This window comes from Pezoporus wallicus, unplaced genomic scaffold, assembly GCF_028554395.1.
Source record: "Pezoporus wallicus isolate ANWC-B61680 ecotype Strahan unplaced genomic scaffold, APGP_CSIRO_Pwel_v1 contig_8232, whole genome shotgun sequence".
Classification (NCBI taxonomy): Eukaryota; Metazoa; Chordata; class Aves; order Psittaciformes; family Psittacidae; genus Pezoporus; species Pezoporus wallicus.
Genome location: NW_026637105.1, coordinates 2,310,390 through 2,327,633, shown reverse-complemented (window position 1 = coordinate 2,327,633; position 17,244 = coordinate 2,310,390). Strand labels below are relative to the sequence as shown.

Here is a 17,244-nt window from a genome sequence, read left to right as displayed (position 1 = left end):
TGCGGGAGCACTCCCGGTGGCTGCGTGCATCTGTCACCCCCTCCTGGCCGCCGGGGGCTGGGTCCGCGGGTTCCGTGTGTTCCCGTTCTCCCGTCTGTGGGATAAGTCGGGTAAGAGGGAAGGAGGAGGAGGGGGAACCCAAGACTTGCAGGAGACCCTTCCGTGTGTCTCTGTCCCTCCTTCCAGCCCATCTCCTTCCATGCTCCCCACCTTTTGCCAGCGATTTAGGGAGGACACAGCCGGCTGCCTGCGCATTTTGCTCCCGTGCTTCTGCCCATGAGGAAGGGCAGCCCTGGGAAACAGCTCCATCCCTTCGTTCCTGGAGGGAACACCCCAGTGCCAGCAGCCGCATAGCCTGGGGACAGTGTCCTGAGGCAGAAAGGACACCCTGAGTGGTGCGGGCAGTGGGCAGAAGCATGGAGGTACAGGGGAAGAATGTGGTGAGGAATGAGCCCTTGTTTCCTCCAAACCAAATCCTTCAGAACACAACCCATTACCATGCACCAGCTTCCCTCCTCCCCAGCCCCTTCCTGATGGACAGGAGGGACCCACAGTCCCCTGGGACACTTTTCTGTTTAAACTCATCAAGTTTCTCCGCATCACCCAATTCCTGCCCATCCTCGCTGATTCCCATCCAAGTGATGCAGCCACATCCCTGGGCAGTGTCCTTTTACCTCCCAATCTCCTGTACCGCAGCCCCTCGGCAGCGACAGCCCCACACCATATTTCCGTGTGTGGTGTATTTGTTTTTGGGGGGCCTGTTGAATGGGAAATGCGAAAGGGAAGGGGACTCCTTCCTGTTCTTTCAGAACCGGGCGCTGCGCCCTGCTCGCCTTCAAGGGAATAGCCGGCGGAGCGGGCGCTTGCACAAATAATGGCTTCATTAGATTGAAAGAAGTGGACAGTGACCTCACCGAAATGGACTTTCTGACCCCTGCTGACCTCTGGCCCCGGCTCTGACAGCCTCTAAATCTTCCCCCTCGCGGCACGGCCGGGGCAAGGGCAGGCAATGCTCTGCCAAAGCCCAGTGCCGGAGGTGCTGCCCGTGGTCCGGCATCAGGGACCACACGGTGCTGCCAGCGGACTGCCTGGCCCCAGGCAGGTCCTGAGCCTGGCAGAATGGGGCCCTGAGCCTGGCAGGATGAGGCTCAAGGATGTGCAAAGCCTGGGCACATGGGTCACAGCTTTGGCAGAGATTGGGACTGGTGTCCTCACTGCAAACAAAACCCATCCCTGGGGAGGTGAAGGGCCCTTGGCAATAGCGTTATTGGGGCTGTGGCTCCGCCACCGTCTCCCATCTCACCACATGCCCATCGAGAAAGCACAGACCAGCTCAAAAGCAGCCTCCAAGCCCCTGCCAGGGAAAGCTGAGCCATATCCCTGTGCATCCCACAGGCACAACCCACCTGGCTGCACACAGACACAGACAGACCTCCTCCAGCCCCCACTGAGCCTACCTCCACCTCCCTCCCATGAGCAAAGACTCTTCCCTGCAGCCTCCACAGCCCAGGGCACTGCCAGGCACCCAGCACCCAGTCTGCTGGTGGGGAAACTGAGGCACAAGGAGGGTGCCAGTGGGTGCCTGTGCAATGGGAACCCCCACCAGGGTCTCCACACCAGAGCTCCCCAAGGCTGGCACTTGCCTCCCATGGCACAGCCCCAGTGCTGGCAGTAAGCCCCTCGCATCCCAGTGCCACCACCTCCCTCCTCCCCATCCTTGCACGCTCACTGCTGACCTTTGGCTATGAAGCAATCAATAACAGAAGCCATGGTGCTGCTACTCCCTCCTCACCAGCTCCCTACACCCCGCACACCCCCCGTGCCTCAAACAAGGCTCTTCGGGATTGAGGGATGCTCTGGTACCTGCCAACACTAGGGACACGGGGCTGAGGGTTCATTAACCTGCTGGAGACACAAGTGTGCTTGCAAGGATGCTCTCATTGGGCACCCCATTCCCAGCACTCCAAGAGGCTGGGGCTGCTTTCCAGCTCCAGGGTGTCAGTGGAACCCCACACTTCTGGGTTTGGGGCTCTGAGGTCCCTACAGAGAGACCATCAGAAATGGGGCTTCCCAGAGCATTGGCACTCATCAAGGGAAAAGCAAGGATTGTGCCTGGGTGGTGACCTGCCTGGATGCTGCCTGGGGCCAGGATTCCCCATGGATTCACTGCCTTTTGGGTAAGGCAGGATGAGGTGAAGCCGGATATCGACAGTCCTGGCCTGGAGCGATGGGTTGTGCACACATTCAGTCACTCCCTTTGATAAAAGACCTTGGGCAGCAGCTGATTGATCAGCTGTAAAGTGGGGATTGATCAGGATTTCAGCCCCATACATATTCCAGCTCCCTGATAAAGGGAAATCGATAGCTGAAAGAGATATTCCCCCGAGGCAGCAGGCTCCAGCAGACCAGGGCTCACAGGTTTCCCCTCACCCCCTAAATCCTCCCACCCCGGTTCAAGCCTTGCCCCTCCCAACAGCGAACTCAGGCAGTGGGAGACAAAACTGCTTTGGGGCAGCTGGGATGGGAAGGGGGCCGGGCATGGCAGGATGAGGATGCTGAGAGGGGACAGAGCCTCCCCTCCCACCGCTGAACTCACCTCCCAAAGCATCACCGTGCCCTGCAGCTTCCTCCCCTCACCGGGGGTCGGGCCCAAACCCTGGGCATGGCGATGCCACCAGCACCCTCTGCTGCCGGGAATCCTGGTTCCGTGGATGGTCTGGGGACCAGCGTTGGTTGCTGCTGCTGGGAAGTCCGCAGCTTCCCTGGGTGCTGGAGGGATTAAGGCCAGGAGGATACGGGGGCTGTGCGGGTCACACACAGCGTGAGCACGTCAGGTCTCAGCTCCAGCCCTGTGCTGGTGAGCTGAAGATCCCCAGGGGGACTCGGGGTGCCGTGGGGCTCCCTCTAGGTCTGTGTCCGTCCCCCCCCTCCCAGGTGCTGCGGCTGAGCCTGTCCCTATCCCTGCAGCCTGCCCCATCCTGCGTCCCTCCCTTTACACACAGTGACTCAAGGCCCGGGCTTGCCCCCATGTCCCTCCAATTGCCCCAGTGCCTGAGGAACTGGTTTGCCCTGGGGAGGACTCTCCCCAGCACTGACTAAACCCTCCCCAGCCAGCCTCGGCGGTGCTGGGGGACGGGGCAGGGAGCTCCCGGTCCCACAGAGCCGCGGCCGGCTGGCTCACCTGGTTCAGCATGTTCACAGGCTTGCACACACTGACACATTGCAGACAGCCCCGGGGCTCCCATGACCCCACAGTGCTGCCCCTCATGGGAGCCCACGGTGCTAGAGGGATGCAGAGGCTGGATCTTGCTCCCGTACCGGGCACAGGAGGATGGGCAGCTGGGTACCACATGGGTGTTCAGTGCTGGGGCTGCTGGGGACCCCTCCCCTAACCCTCTTTCTCTCCTGCTGTTCCCAAGGGGACTCAGCTGCTACACTGGTACCACCATGGAAGCGGAGCTGTGGTTCTGGGCTGTCCTCACCTGATGCCAAGGTTGTGGCCAGTAAGTGCCACCCCTCCGTGATTATATTCAATGGACACTCCTGTCCCCACGGCTCCTCAGTGCCACTCAGCTCCTCCTGGAAGCTTTCACAACCACATCCCCCCGGCTCCGGCAGGGAGGGACAGGGCAAAGTCCTTCCAACCCTCTGCAGCTCCCACCATGACCTGGTGCGGCTCCAGCACGTGAATGGTGGCACCCGGAGCTGGGTGGCCCCAGGCACCCCAGCAAGGACCGAACTGTGGCCACTTGTGCCGGACTGGTGGTGGCCGAGGAGGCTCCGGGGCTGGGCCAGCAGCCGGGAGTGGTGGCCGCGGGGTGAGGCTGGTACTGATGGGTGCTGGGGAGCAGCGGGAGGGCAGGGTGAGGATACAGGGCGGGTGCTGGCTCTGCTGTCAACCCGAACCCTGCCCGAAAAGGGCCCTGTGCCCCGGGGTCAGGTCTCCTGCAGTGGCCCAAGGCTACCATGACCCCCATTGCTCCCCAGGCCAGCGCAAAGTGCTTTGAGAGCCTCAGCTCTCTGAGCCCTGGGGCATCTCGCAGCATTAGAAGCCTCCTGGGAATGGGCTACATTGCTGGGGCTCCACGTGTGACCCCCTTATAGATGATGAACTGGGTGCAATCACATCCCTGGGGACCCCCAGCCGCTCACGGCAGGGTGCTGGGACCCCGCCAGCCCCATGGCCTGGCCGATGCAGCGTCCCAGCTGGCTGGAGGTGCAGTCACCGAGCTGGGCACTGATCCCCTCCGAGGTTACCCTCACCCTCACCGAGCTGGAGGGAAGGGGTGGCCGGGCAGGACTCCGGGAGGCCCGGAGCCACCCAGGCCGGCCGGGCTCCCTCCCGGCGCTGCTGAGTCGGAGGAAATGGAGGAGCCGGGTGCTGGGGAACCAGCCTGACCGGCTCCCCGGCTGTCAGCACCTGAGGAATGCCAAACCTCCGTGCGCCAGGGCTGGGTGCTCAGGGCTGGGTGCTCCGCGGGTGACTCTGCCGGTCCGCCCAGCCGTGCTGTGCAGGCAGCAGCACCCCCAGCCCCGCTCGGCACGGCTCGGCTCCGCACCCCGCTCGCCACGGCGGGACCCTTGGCTGCAGGTACGTGGGGTGCAGGTGTGTGTGGTGATGGGGGGACACTGGGTGCTGTCTAGGCGCGCCTGGCTTGTGCGGGTGCTGGTGGGGTGGTGCTGGGAGCAGGAGGGCATCGGTGCTCCCATCCCGGCTGCCATCCATGGGGGCTGCCCCGTGCTGGCCCCCGTGCCCTGGTTTGGTGGATGCTGGGATGGGTCCCTGGCTCCCCTTGGGATTGACACTGGCCAGGGAGGGGGGACAGGACCGGGAGGTGGGGGCTGAGCCCAGCTCTGCCCCTCAGACCTCCAGTCCCCAACGGTGGGGGGCTGCTGGGGTTGTAACCCTGATCTCCCCACCAAAGTGCACCCCCAGAGCCACCGGTGTGAGATGGGGCAGGAGCACCTCTGGTGGCCTCAGGACTCAGGCTCCCGTGTCCCCCCTGTCCCCCTCCGTGCAGGGAGCAGAGCCACCCTGGCACAGCTCAGCAGGGGGAAGGCAGAGGCAGCGAGGGGACGTGGTGGTTCCCCTGCCCTCCTCATGAACCCCGGGTGCCGCAGCCCCACAGCGAGCACCCGGTTTTCCTGGAGGCGGCAGGCCCGCTCTCACCCGCGGTGATAGGGCTCAGCCCAACGTGGCCGGAGGCTCGGCTTAATCTGTGGTCACCGGCTCAAAGGCAGCCGCAGCTGCTGCCCTCGGCCCCTCCGTCTCTTCTGAATATTAAAGAGCACCGTGTGCCTTTTCCTTGGGTGCTGGGAGACCCTTTGGGGTGATGGGAGGCAGTGAACAAGCTCAGCGGGTTGGCTTGGTTTGGCCAGCGGGGATTAGTTAGCCAGGCGGTGTGCTCCAGTGTGGCAACAGTGCTGAATCCAGCATGGCACGTCCCGGCGGGCAGGACGGGCCAGCAGGAGCAGCCGGGAGGCTGCAAGGTCTCATCCTTGTGCCCTCATGTCCGTGTGTCCTTGACCTACTGTTGCAGTAGGAAATGCAGTAGGTGCTGGGGCAGAGCAGGGCTCCGGGGTGAGCTCCTTTGCCAGGGCTGCTTTGGTGTGCCAGGGCCTGGCCGCCGGATCCAGCTGCAGGGATGGGATGGGAAAGACACACACGGAGATCTTTGGAAATCCGGCTCTGGGCGAGAGGCAGCCGTGATGCTGAGTCAGCACCTCCCGCCTCCCCCCGGCACCCCGGTGCTGCACGGAGCCGGCGTCCCCATCCCGGTGCCACCCCGGGGCCACGGGCACGACGGGGCTGGGCACTGCCACTGAGTGCTTGAGAAACCGGCGCTGAAGCAAGGCCAGGGTGCAGCCAGGTGCCTGGTGGCTCCAGATCGGGTGGGACGGGCACACTGCAGGACAGAGAGGGGCCACATCCCCGTGCAAACCACGCTGCCCTGGCACCACTGACCTGGGCAGGAGCTTCCATGTCACAGGAGCCCCTATGTGCCTCCATCCTGGGGCGCTGGGGCTGCTTCCAGCCTGACCCTGCTCTTGGCCATTCGTTATTCCACTGGTGAGTGCTGTGGCCCTGGGGATCCAGCTGTGGCCCTGGGGATCCAGCTGTGGCTGAGCCCACGCAGATGTGTGGCCCCACCTATGCTGGTCCTAGCCTGGAGCGGCTCTGGCTGCCCCAGACAAGGTCTCATCACCTCCTGGAAAATGACACAAACTCTTCCTATCTGTACTGGAAAGACCTGCTGGGCCGGGAAGAGCGAGATGTGGAGGGCTGACAGAAGGGGCAGGCAGCTGCCTGCACCGGCGCCTCTCTGCCTGTCCCCAGCCTCCATGACCCCCTTTAGGGACGGGTGAAGTCCGACATGAAGCTATTAGAAGGAGCCCAGCCCCCGGTGGTGCAGGATGAGGCCCTCTCCCAAGGGGTCCCCCAGGAAAACCAGCCCTGGGGGCTGTGCAGGGAGGTTTCCCTGTCATCAGCAGTCCCCACGCTCAGCTTGTCCTCCGGCTGAGCCCTAAGTCCCGTCCCTCTGCTGTCCCCAATAGCTGGGTGGTGACACAGAGCAGCTCCTAATTGGGAGATGCAGAGATGCCGGAGTGCTTCCGGCTCCTGCTGTGTCAGCTGCTTCCCAAACCCAAACCCAGCAATAAAATCCCTTCTGGGGCAGGGACGCAGCTGCGGCACAGCGACGCCTCCGCTGGCATCCCCATCTCCCCCCCCCCCCCCCGCCACCACCAGCGTGTGGTGTCCCTGTCCCCTGCCCTGCGCCCACAGGAAACCACAGTGATGTCCACCCTGCATCCCAGGGACCACAGTGATGCCCGCCCTGCATCCCAGGGACCACAGTGATGCCCACCCTGCATCCCAGGGGCCACAGTGATGTCCACCCTGCATCCCAGGGGCCACAGTGATGTCCACCCTGCATCCCAGGGGCCACAGTGATGCCCGCCCTGCATCCCAGGGACCACAGTGATGCCCACCCTGCATCCCAGGGACCACAGTGATGCCCACCCTGCATCCCAGGGACCACAGTGATGCCCACCCTGCATCCCAGGGACCACAGTGATGCCCAGCCTCCAGTACCCAATGCAAGAGTGCAGGAGCTGAGTGCTGGGTACCAGCTTGGATGAGGGTGATCAGTGTCAATGGGGCTGAGAAGCGGATGGAGCCATCCCACCTTTGCCAAGCAGCAATAGGGAAGGCTCAAGAGAAGATGCTGCTCAGGTCCCCACCTCCTCCTGCGAGCCCTGTGGCTACTCCAGCCCCAGCCCCGGTCCTGACCAGGTCCTTTTCCCCCACGGAGCAGCTTCCCTGTTGCTTTCTGGGCTTGTTTGTTTACTGCATTTGCTGACTCGGCGCAGCCCTGCTGCCCTCCTGACTCATCCCGCAGCTTGGGGCACGGCACCGCTCGGGGCACGGCATGGCCCGGCCGCATCCTGCACACTCATCCGTGCTGTGCCGGCCTGCAGGCTCTGCTGGAGCCCACCTTGGCAGCGGGGCAGAGCTCCCCAGCTGGCTGCAGAAGCACTGGCCTGGGCAGGCAGAAGGGGCTCAAGGTTCCCTTTATGTTCTGCACATACCAGGATGGATGAGATGAGCACCCCGAGAATTGCCCCCAAACCACCTCCTGTGCTCATGGGACCTCCCCTATAAAGTCCCGCAGGGTCAGAGGGATGTCTCGGGGGTGGCTGAGGGTCCGGGGTCAGTCCCTGCTCAGCTTTCCCTGTGTCTCCTTCTCTCCTTGCAGCTCCACCAGCGCCAGCGTGGCAGCGGCAGGGGCTGATCCCGGCAGTGTGGGGTGTTACGGGGCAGTCCCCTCGCTGTCCCCCCGGCATGGATTCATCATTCCGGCACACCAAGGCCAGGGGCTTCGTGTCCAGCGCAGAGCTGAGCATGAAGCAGTCGGCGGTGGGTGCCGCAGGGCCCGAGGGCAGGTCCCGCTTCCAGAAGGTCTCGCTGGTGTCCCGGCGGCTGGAGAGCACGGGGACCGTGCGGGGCCGGGAGGGGAGTCCCTCCCGCGTGTCCCTGCTGCTGCAGGCCTGGGAGCGGGAGATCGGAGAGAAGAAACCCCCCGGCCCCGCCGCCCCGACCCGCTCGGCCCCTGCCAGCCTCCGCCAGGACTTCACCGCGCACGGACCCATCTTCTCGCAGGTCTATTCCCCAGCGCAGAAGCCGCGGCGCCAGGACGAGCGGGGGAAGGTGGGCGCCGGCGGCGGGGACGGCATCCCCCCGGCCGGGGGTGCCCCCCGGGACGTGCCCGTGCACAGGGAGAGCTACGTGCACGGAGCCCTGCTCCCCACCCGCGCTGCTGAGCTCAGCGCCGCGGGGCCCGGCTCAGCTCCTGGTGCCCCGTGCGCGCCCGGCTGCGCCCCTGCGCTGCCCAGGGCCAGGCAGGTCACGGTGCTGCGGACCGGCAGGGATGCAGCCGGGACAGAGCCGGCGCTGGCGGAGGGAAGGGAAGCCCAAAGCGGGGTGCACAGCGCTGCCGGTGCCACAAAGACGGAGCCGCAGCAGGAGGTGCGCGAGCAGGACAGCAATGGCTTTGCGGCGGCCGCAGCGGGCAGCAGCGGGAGCTCACCGGGCGCTGTGGAAGCCACCGGGCTCCTGACTGAGGGATCCCCCGGGGAGAAACACTCGCTGCAAGCCGAAGCCACGCCAGTGAATGCAGCCCTGAGAGATGGCGACAGGCCTGGGGACCCACAAACCAGTATAACCAGCTCCCGACAGGGTCCTTCGGCCGGCGCCGGTGGCCAGGCTGGCCCGGCTGCTGCGGGTGAGGGAAGCTCAGCAGACAGGGATGGCACCACTTCAGCAATGCCACCGAGGACAGAGAGCCCTCCGGGAGCTGGTGGCACCCCTGAAAACCCCTCCTCGGAGGCAAGTGATGGCCCAGAGCCTTCATCTGAGGCATCTCCAAAGGCTGAGCTGGAGTTGGATGGGGGCAAGATGACAGAGGACCCCCAGGGCACAGCCCAAGAGCCCAAGAGCAGCCCAGAGCTCCCTGCCAAGCCCCCAGCTTCTGACCCCCCAGCTGAGACCCCCCTGAACGGAGCCGAGGAGGACCCCGAGCTGCAGGTGGACATGGAGATCTTTGTGGACACGCTACGCAACATGGAGCCCTCAGAGATGCGCAAGGCACCCAAGACCCCGCGCCAGCCCCGGCCGTCGTCGCTGGGCCGCTGTGCTGCTCTGCCTCCCATCGAGGAGGACCGCGTGGCCCCGCGAGCCACCATCTCCCTGCCCGAGGCTCTGCGGGAGCTGCTGGCCCGGGGCCCCGTGGGACGGCAGGAGGAGAACCCAGAGGAGGAGATTGTGAACCCCTACCTGAGCCCTGATGAGCAGGCACCAGGAGGGACCCTCAATGGGGTGCCCAGGGACAGTGCAGGCTGCAATGGCCGGGTGGAGGGGGGCTCGCTCCTGGGGACACTGGGGCAGGTGGGGGCAGAGGAAAAGGCCAAGCCGGTGGCTGAGAGGAGCCCGTTCTTCCGAGGGAACGTCCTCAAGGGCATGGCGCTGCTCTCCCACTTCTTGGAGCACCGGGCGGCTGCAGCCGATGAGGGCAAGCCCTACTCGCGCCTGGACAACAGCGTGCTCTACAGCCGCTTCGTCTCCCCCAGCGCCGCCCCACTCGAGCCGCCTGGCAGGGATGGAGGGGTCACGGGCTCCTCCAACCCTCGGGACCACAATGGGCTGGGCCTTGGTGACCGCCCCAGCCAGGAGATGGCTGTGCTGGAAGCCCCAGTTCCTGTCATGGAGGAGCCAGAAGGCACCATTGCTCTGTGGCCCGCTGATGTCTTGGTGAGTGGACCTCGGAACACGGAGCCTGGGGAGGTGTCCTGCCTTCCTGGGAATGCAGGGAGGTGGTGGGGGTCTGAACCTTGGAGCATCTTTCCCTGTTCCCAGTACATGGTTTGAATGTCCCATCAGGGAGGCCAAGGGGTGAAAGCCCCTGGTGCGACAGGAGGGTACCAGGATGGGCGATGGAAGGGCGCCAGGTCAAGGGATGGGAGGGTGCCAGCACAGGTCACAGGAGGGTCCTGGGGCAGGCAGGAGGCCGATCCCCAAGTGCAGGAATGCTCAAGGTGTGGCTGCTCGGGGCGGTGGGAGGGTTTGGCAGACGCCAGACGTGAGGCTGCAGCTACAACCTCCCTGGGTCGCGGCGAGATGGCTGCTGCAGCCGACGTCCCTCCGTGCTCCTCATGCGCCCGTCCCCTTGGCTCTTCACAGCAGGAGGACAAGGAGGGCTTGGAGAAGATCAACCCCAGACCTGGCAAGGTACAGGCAGTGCGGTGGGGCTGGGCTGGATGGGGAGGGCACGGGTGGTGTGGTTTGGTGGGCTATGGCAGCACCTCTCTGCTGTGTCACCCCCTCCCAGATCATCCTCTTCTCCGAGGCCGGCTTCGCGGGCAAGAAACGGGAGATCTGGGGCGACGTCCCCGATGCCACATCCTGGGAGCTCTCACACACCATCTCCATCCGGGTCATCCGAGGAGGGTAGGGGACAGCACTGGGGCCAGGACGTGCGGCGAGGACATGGAGGGAGGGTTTGGCCGGCGCTCCTGCATTCCCTGTGCCAGGAACGGCAGCCAGGTCCCAGCCTGGGGTTCAGGAGTGACCATCGCACCAGTGCTCATTACTGCAGCTGCACCCCAGCATCGCAGTCATGTCAGGGTGGTGGCGGGATGTCCCAACCCATGCTGTGCCCTGGGGCTCCCGATGGCTGCAATGGGTAAAAGCAGGGTTCTCCCCCTTTGCTTCCATCCTGCTCCAGGTGGGTGATGTACGAGAAGCCGCGGTTCCACGGACGCAAGTGCGTGCTGGCCGAGGGGGACGTGGAGATTGACAACCCCTGGGCAGCCTATGGGCAGAGCGGCCAGCCCCACCGGCCCTTCCGCATCGGCTCCTTCAAGAGGGTGGTGCGGGTGAGCAAAGGGATCCCCCCGAGCTTTGTGCTCACCCCACACCTTGAGCACCCAGCAAGCTGGGGGTGCTGAGCCCGTAACGCTGCTCTGCCCCACGTCAGGATTACCAGACCCCCGAGATCAGCCTCTTTGTGGAGGAGAACGGTGAAGGTGCCCAGCTCAGGTTCACCGACTCGGCTGAGGACACCCGCACACGGGGCCAGGCGCTCACCGCTGCCTCCATCATCGTCCACTCGGGCCTGTGAGTGGGGCCATGGGGCTGGGTGGGAGCTGGCTGGGCTCCAGCATGGACTGGATGGAGCTGTGATGCTTTCCCTCTCTTCCCCAGATGGCTGGTTTACTCCAAGCCTTTCTTTGATGATGATCCCTATGTTCTGGAGCCAGGCGGCTATCCCAATTTAAAGGCTTGGGGAGCAAAGGACCCGTCCATCTGCTCCATGCACCCCATCAGGCTGGTGAGTCCCGGTTGCTGGAGCGCGGTTATTGGGGTGCCGGGGCCGTTTCCAGCCCTGGGCATGACAGGCAAGAGCATCTCCTGGTGGTTTGTGACTCACGTCAGTGAGAGCTCGGTGTGGAAATGTGCTGAGCGAGGCTCTGGGAAGTGCCTCTGTGGGCTAGAGGTGAAAGAAAGCAAGAAAGCCAAGTCCAAAAGAGCTTGTTCTTGAACAAATTAACCCCAAAAGCAGCTCAGGCTGTAAGGGAGGAAATCAGTCCCTGCACAGTCCCCTCCTGCATCACAGCCTCATGGGGGTCCTTCTCCTTCCAGGGCTGCCCCGTGGTGGAAAGACCCGGTGAGCCGCAGGTGAGCACTGGGCCAGCACCCAGAGGGAACATGGGACCGGGTTGGACGTGGGACCCCACTCACCCTGCCCTGTCCCCAGGTGCTCATCTACGAGGCTGTGGGCTTCCAGGGTCGCAGCTTCACCATCAGCAGAGATATCTACGACCTCAAGTGCCTGCCCGGGCCCACGCTGCCCACTGTGGGCTCCCTGCACGTCCTGGGTGGCTGGTGAGTGGTGTGGGGCCGGCCGGGAACGTGACCCTCAGCCAGGGGAAAAGGCTCGGAGAAGCTGCCTGGGGATGCGGGATGGACACAGGAGCCTGGGGGAGAGGGCGGCACTGGAGCAGCGTGGATGGTGTCCAGAGACCTCACTGCTTGTGTCTGCTGTGCCACAGCTGGGTCGGCTACGAGAAGGAGGGCTTCCGCGGCCACCAGTACCTGCTGGAGGAAGGGCAGTACCAGGACTGGAGGCAGTGGGGTGGCTACAGCAAGGAGCTGATGTCCTTACGGCTGATACGGACGGTGAGGGCAGGGGTGGTGGCGTTGCTTGGGGATGGACCCAGCGTGGGCGGAGAGTCAGCACCCCCGTCCCATCCTTGTCCCCCAAAGGGAGCCTTCCCTGCCTGCATCAGGCATGGCCTGAGATCCCCCCCAGCTCATCCCACACAGGGGTCCAGGTGCTCAGAGCTGCTCCCTGGGGTGCCTGAGGCCAGGCAGAGCCCTGACTGCAGGTGTGGGGAGCGCCGGGCCCCCATCCCCTTCCCCCTGACAGACCGAGACGCTCGGGGGGGGGCTCCTTCTCCCTGCAGGACTTCTCTGACCCGGTGCTGGTCCTGTTCGAGGCCATGGACTTCGAGGAGGGCCCAAGCGTGGAGCTGAGCGAGGCGCTGCCCGACACGCAGCTGGCCGGTTACGGCACCGTCACCCAGTCCATCCACGTGCTGAGCGGGGTGTGAGTGGGGAGCAGGGGGAGAGGGGGGCCAGGAGGGTACCCGGGGGGTGCAGAGCCAGCACCCACGTTCTCCCCGCAGGTGGGTGGCCTATGAGGGCACCAACTACTCGGGCGAGCAGTACATCCTGGAGAAGGGGGTGTACCGCACCTGCGAGGACTGGGGAGCCACCGACTGCCGCATCGCCTCGGTGCAGCCCATCCTGCAGGTGAGAGCGGGACCCACCTGTGCCACCGGGCTGGTGGGGGCCAGGCTGGAGAGAAGACCCCAACCAGCCCCATTCTGTCTGCTTCCAGGTTGGGGAACACAACCTCCATTTCGTCTCCAAGGTTGGAAGTGGCAGATGGGGAGGGGGACGTGCCCTCCCAGGGGACACGGACCCTTATGGGGTGGTGACGATGCTTTGCCCCCTTCACCGAGCCCCTCTGCTCTCCTTCCTCAGATCCTGCTCTTCTCTGAGCCTGACTTCCTAGGGGAGCACATCGCCTTCGAGGAGGACCAGGATTCCCTGCCCGCCGCCTTCATCCCACGCTCCTGCAGAGTCCGTGGAGGCAGGTAGGGTGTCCCAGGGCCTCACTGCTTCCATCTGGGATGGGAACAGGGATGCCACCCTGGCCGGCAGCCCCGCAGGCACCTCTGGGAGCTCCGCAGGAGGGTGGGCAGGATGAGGGTGCTGGGCCACAGGAGGGACGGACATCAACCACGATGGCCACGTCAGCCCGGGTGCGCTCCTCCCCACAGCTGGATCCTGTTCGACGGGAAGGCCTTTGCCGGGGAGCAGCACGTGCTGTCGGAGGGCGAGTACCCCACGCTCAGCGCCATGGGCTGCCTCTCCTCCACCTCCATCCGCTCCTTGAAGAAGGTCCCGGTGGTGAGTCCCAGCCTTTCCTTCCCTTCCCGCTGGCTTCAGGGCAGACACACATCAGGACCCATTTTCCCCTCCCATGGGTACCTCCAGTACTGGTTCTCCAGCCTTGGATCCGTTCTGCACCCATGGGCGCTCACTCCTCTCCCGCTCTCTTCCCCCCACCCGCAGTTTTTCTCGGAGCCCTCCATCTTCCTGCACGGGCTGGAGTGTTTCGAGGGGAAGGAGATCGAGCTCAACACCGAAGTGCGGAGCCTGCAGGCAGAGGGCTTCAACAACCACGTGCTGTCGGTGCGCGTCAAAGGCGGGATGTGAGTGAGCCCCAGCCCTGCTCTGCCCTGCTCCGGCTGCCCGGTACCAGTGTCCCAGCCGGGGCTGACCCCGCTCTGCCCATCCGGTCCCTGCAGCTGGGTGCTGTGCGAACACGGTGACTTCCGAGGGCGCCAGTGGCTGCTGGACTGCACCGAAATCACCAACTGGCTGACGTACAGCGGGCTGCAGCACGTGGGGTCCCTGTACCCCATCCGCCAGGTGAGCCCTGCCTGCCGGAGGGCACGGGGCACTGCCAGGGTGAACCCCACAACCTGGGGCAGGTAGAGCTGGAGCTGGAGCGGGGTGAGCTCCTTCCACCCAGCGGCGCTACCCGGGGCTGGAGCGAAAAGGGTTTCTCTCTTGGCAGAGACGCATCTATTTCCGCATCAGGAACAGGGAGCTGGAGCTCTACCTCTCGGTGCCTGATGATGTGGAGGACATGAAAGCGGGGCGGGTGGTGGTGTCCACTCTGAGCGAGGAGAGCAACTCCATCTGGTACTACGAGGACGGGCTCATCAAAAACCAGGTCAGGGCTCGTGTGTGGCAGCCAGCGCTGCGGAGGGGACCAGGGGAGCCCGTGTCAGGACTCCAGCATCTGACCCCAGCCGTGTCCCCAGAGATCAGTTGGTTCTCTCCTCTCCAAGTCTTCCCTGGAGATGCGAAGGTGCCTCTGCCTTCCCTGGGGAGTTTGTGTCACCCCCATCATCCCCACCTCTCACTGAGGGCTTTTTCCTGCTCATCCCATGTCCCACCCCAGAACCGGCTGCGTTTCCAGGGACACCCCTCTGAGCTCCAAGGCTTTGCGCTGGGTGGAAGCGATGGAAAGGATGGGACTGACCCAGCCACCGCTGCTCCTTGCAGGTGGCCCCCAACATGAGCCTGCAGGTCATCGGGCCAGCCGGGAAAGGCGCGAAGGCCGTGCTGTGGTCCAAAAACCGGATGCCACGTCAAACCTGGAGCATCGATTCCCAGGGACGAATCCGCAGCCAGATGTTTGAAGACATGATCCTCGACGTAAAGGGTGAGACCTCGGCACCAGCACAGGAGCTGCTTTCCCAGGGAGCCCCAAAAATGGGGTGTTTTGCCTTAAAATAGGGCACCCACCCCTTCAGCACCTTCAGGTCTGCGCCCTCCTAAACCCGCCCCTTGCTCCGCAGGTGGCAGATCCTACGACCGGGACCATGCCATTGTTTGGGATGTGACCGAGGAAAGACCCACGCAGACCTGGGACACAGAGGTGCTGTGAGGAGGTGATGTGGGGCCCTCACACCCAGTGTCCCTGTGCCGGGCCGGGTGGCATCCTACCCCCCCTCCCCACATGCCAGCCTCTGCTCTGCTGGCATTGAGGGACACCCTCATCCCCTCCATCATGAGCAGAACCCCCGGCTCCCTCCTGGAGAGCCCCATACGGGCTTCACGAAGGACCCCATGGACACGACCCTCTGGAGAGCGGCTGAGCCCCCTCCCCACCAGCTCCAGACTGTATTTATGTACGTGTGTAAGATACAGCCCTCCTCCGGGGCCAGCACTACCTGGGTGCTTGGTGTCCTTGTCCTTGCCACAGCCTGGCAGCGCTCATGCTGGGGAGCTGCCCCCCCAGCCCAGGGCCTAATCCTGCTCCAAGGACGGGAGCCCGGTGCCCTCTAGTGTTCACGGGGTACCAGCAGCACCACGGCCCTGGGGTTTGAGTAGGGAAGCAGGGGCCAAGCTGTGCCCCTGGGAGCACTGGGGGCTGCTGGACCCCACCAGCTCCAGCCTGTCCGTGCTGCGGGCTCAGGGTGCTGCTCTCGTGTTGCCCCGGGCTGAGCGCTGCATCAGCTGAAGGGCCGGATCGTGGCTCGGGTCACTCACGCCTGAGGTCCCTCGGTGAGGTCTCTTCCACTTGGGTGAGGTAGGAGCTCCCCAGGGACGTGACTCAGAGCCAGAAGGGACACGGGGTGAGAAATCCACTCATGGAGCACTCCCGTCCTTGCTGCTGGGGAGAGGAAACGGCTGCGGGCAAGGGCCTGGTTTGCTGAGCAGGTTGAGCCCAGTCGGGGAGAGTCACTGCATCGGGGCAGTGAGCGCAGGTCAACCCCGCAGCAGAACAGAGCAGTTCTGGCAGCGACAGCCACCCCGGGAGGCTCCTGCAGCAGACTCACAGCACCAAGGTCCTTGCATCAGGCGTCTGCAGCCGGCCAGCGACCGCTCTGGCTTTCAGCAATGGCAAATGTCCACCCTTACGCTGTGCACAAACCTGTCTGGGCAGCAGGACAGGCGAGCGGCGTGTGCTGCTCGGGGATGCGGGGCTCCGATACGCTCCTCTGCCAGGCCAGCGGGCAGGCGGTTACTGTGGGCCTGAGCCCAAACCCCTGCCCGCAGGCAGTGGTGCCAGGCACCACAACCCCACCCCATGAAGAAATGGTGGCAGGAAGGAGGAAGCCTCCAGAGAATGGGGCAGGGAAGATGCTGCCACCCTGTATGGCCTGAGCTGGGCCTCTGGAGCCGCGGATGGACATGGATACACACAGGCTCTGTGGGCAGGGAGACTAGCGAGGGGGGAAATCCTCACAGAGACCCCAAGACACCAAACCCCACAACCAGAGGGACCCAGCCTAGCAGGGACAGCTTAACCCCATCACCCGCTCTTATATACCCACCGCCAGCCCGCGATTGGCCAATACGGGGCTCATGGCAGCGCCTGATTGGTGGGGAGCACAAGCCCCTGCGCGGGATTGGCCAGGACTCGCGGTGGGGTTGAGAGCGGTGCTGCAAGGGGCCGCCCGGCCTGCAGGGGACGCTGTGTCCGCACCGGGCCCGTTTGGTCCCCCCCGCTCCAGCCGCGGTGCCGAGCAGCCCCATCCCCGCGGCGCAGCGAGCCCGGTGCCGCTACACAAGCGCTTTATTGCCCGGAGCTCCGGTGCCGAGCCGCCCCCGGGGCCTCGCTCCCAGCCGGGGCAGCGCGGCACGGACCGGGGTCACGGCTTCATGTGCGAGAGGCCGGGCGCTGCCCGCTCAGTGCAGCCGCAGGAGGAAGGCAGCGGCCAGCGCCAAGGTGAGGGGGAGCAGAGCCGCGGTGCTGCAGGGAGGGCTCAGGCTCTTCGCGGCGGGGGTCAGAGTGGGGTGCGGGGTGATGCTGAGCCCCTTGTCCGCCTGGCCCAGCGCCTGCAACAGGAAACGAGAGTCAGGCACCGCTCCAGGGGGTTGAACCCCCCTAAAGCCCCCAGCCCGGCTGCCCTGGGTGCTTCTCCTCCGTGCCACACGCACACATCCCTGTTCGCGTTCGGGTTTTCCCACCGCAGGGAGCTGCCCCTCACATCAGTGCCCTGCCTCTAGCCAGGGGAGGGAAGCAGAAGCTGAGGTGGTCATCAGCTGCTGCGAGGAAGCGGTCCATGGGCCCTGCGCAGAGGATGTAGAGCTAGGAA

The 17,244-nt window shown here is 64.7% G+C and overlaps 1 protein-coding gene across 1 annotated transcript; it reads left to right on the top strand.

Moving 5' to 3' along the window:
- Window positions 1-7,843: 7,843 nt before the first annotated feature.
- CRYBG2 (crystallin beta-gamma domain containing 2) lies at window positions 7,844-15,145 on the top strand. Its single transcript, XM_057403529.1, has 19 exons — window positions 7,844-9,808; window positions 10,241-10,285; window positions 10,386-10,504; window positions 10,782-10,932; window positions 11,034-11,173; window positions 11,261-11,387; window positions 11,699-11,734; window positions 11,814-11,941; window positions 12,109-12,235; window positions 12,523-12,665; window positions 12,745-12,871; window positions 12,960-12,992; window positions 13,106-13,218; window positions 13,405-13,534; window positions 13,700-13,839; window positions 13,936-14,059; window positions 14,208-14,366; window positions 14,702-14,861; window positions 14,998-15,145. The coding sequence occupies exons 1-19, from the start codon at window positions 7,844-7,846 to the stop codon at window positions 15,084-15,086; spliced, it is 4,056 nt and encodes a 1,351-aa protein (XP_057259512.1). The 3' UTR covers window positions 15,087-15,145.
- Window positions 15,146-17,244: the final 2,099 nt, after the last annotated feature.

Excerpts from the sequence above, each read along its gene's own strand:
- CRYBG2 (XM_057403529.1), top strand. The coding sequence starts at position 7,844 with ATGGATTCATCATTCCGGCACACCAAGGCCAGGGGCTTCGTGTCCAGC. Across the intron at positions 12,236-12,522 it reads CCTTACGGCTGATACGGACG|GACTTCTCTGACCCGGTGCT; the intron begins GTGAGGGCAGGG and ends TTCTCCCTGCAG. Across the intron at positions 12,993-13,105 it reads ACCTCCATTTCGTCTCCAAG|ATCCTGCTCTTCTCTGAGCC; the intron begins GTTGGAAGTGGC and ends CTCCTTCCTCAG.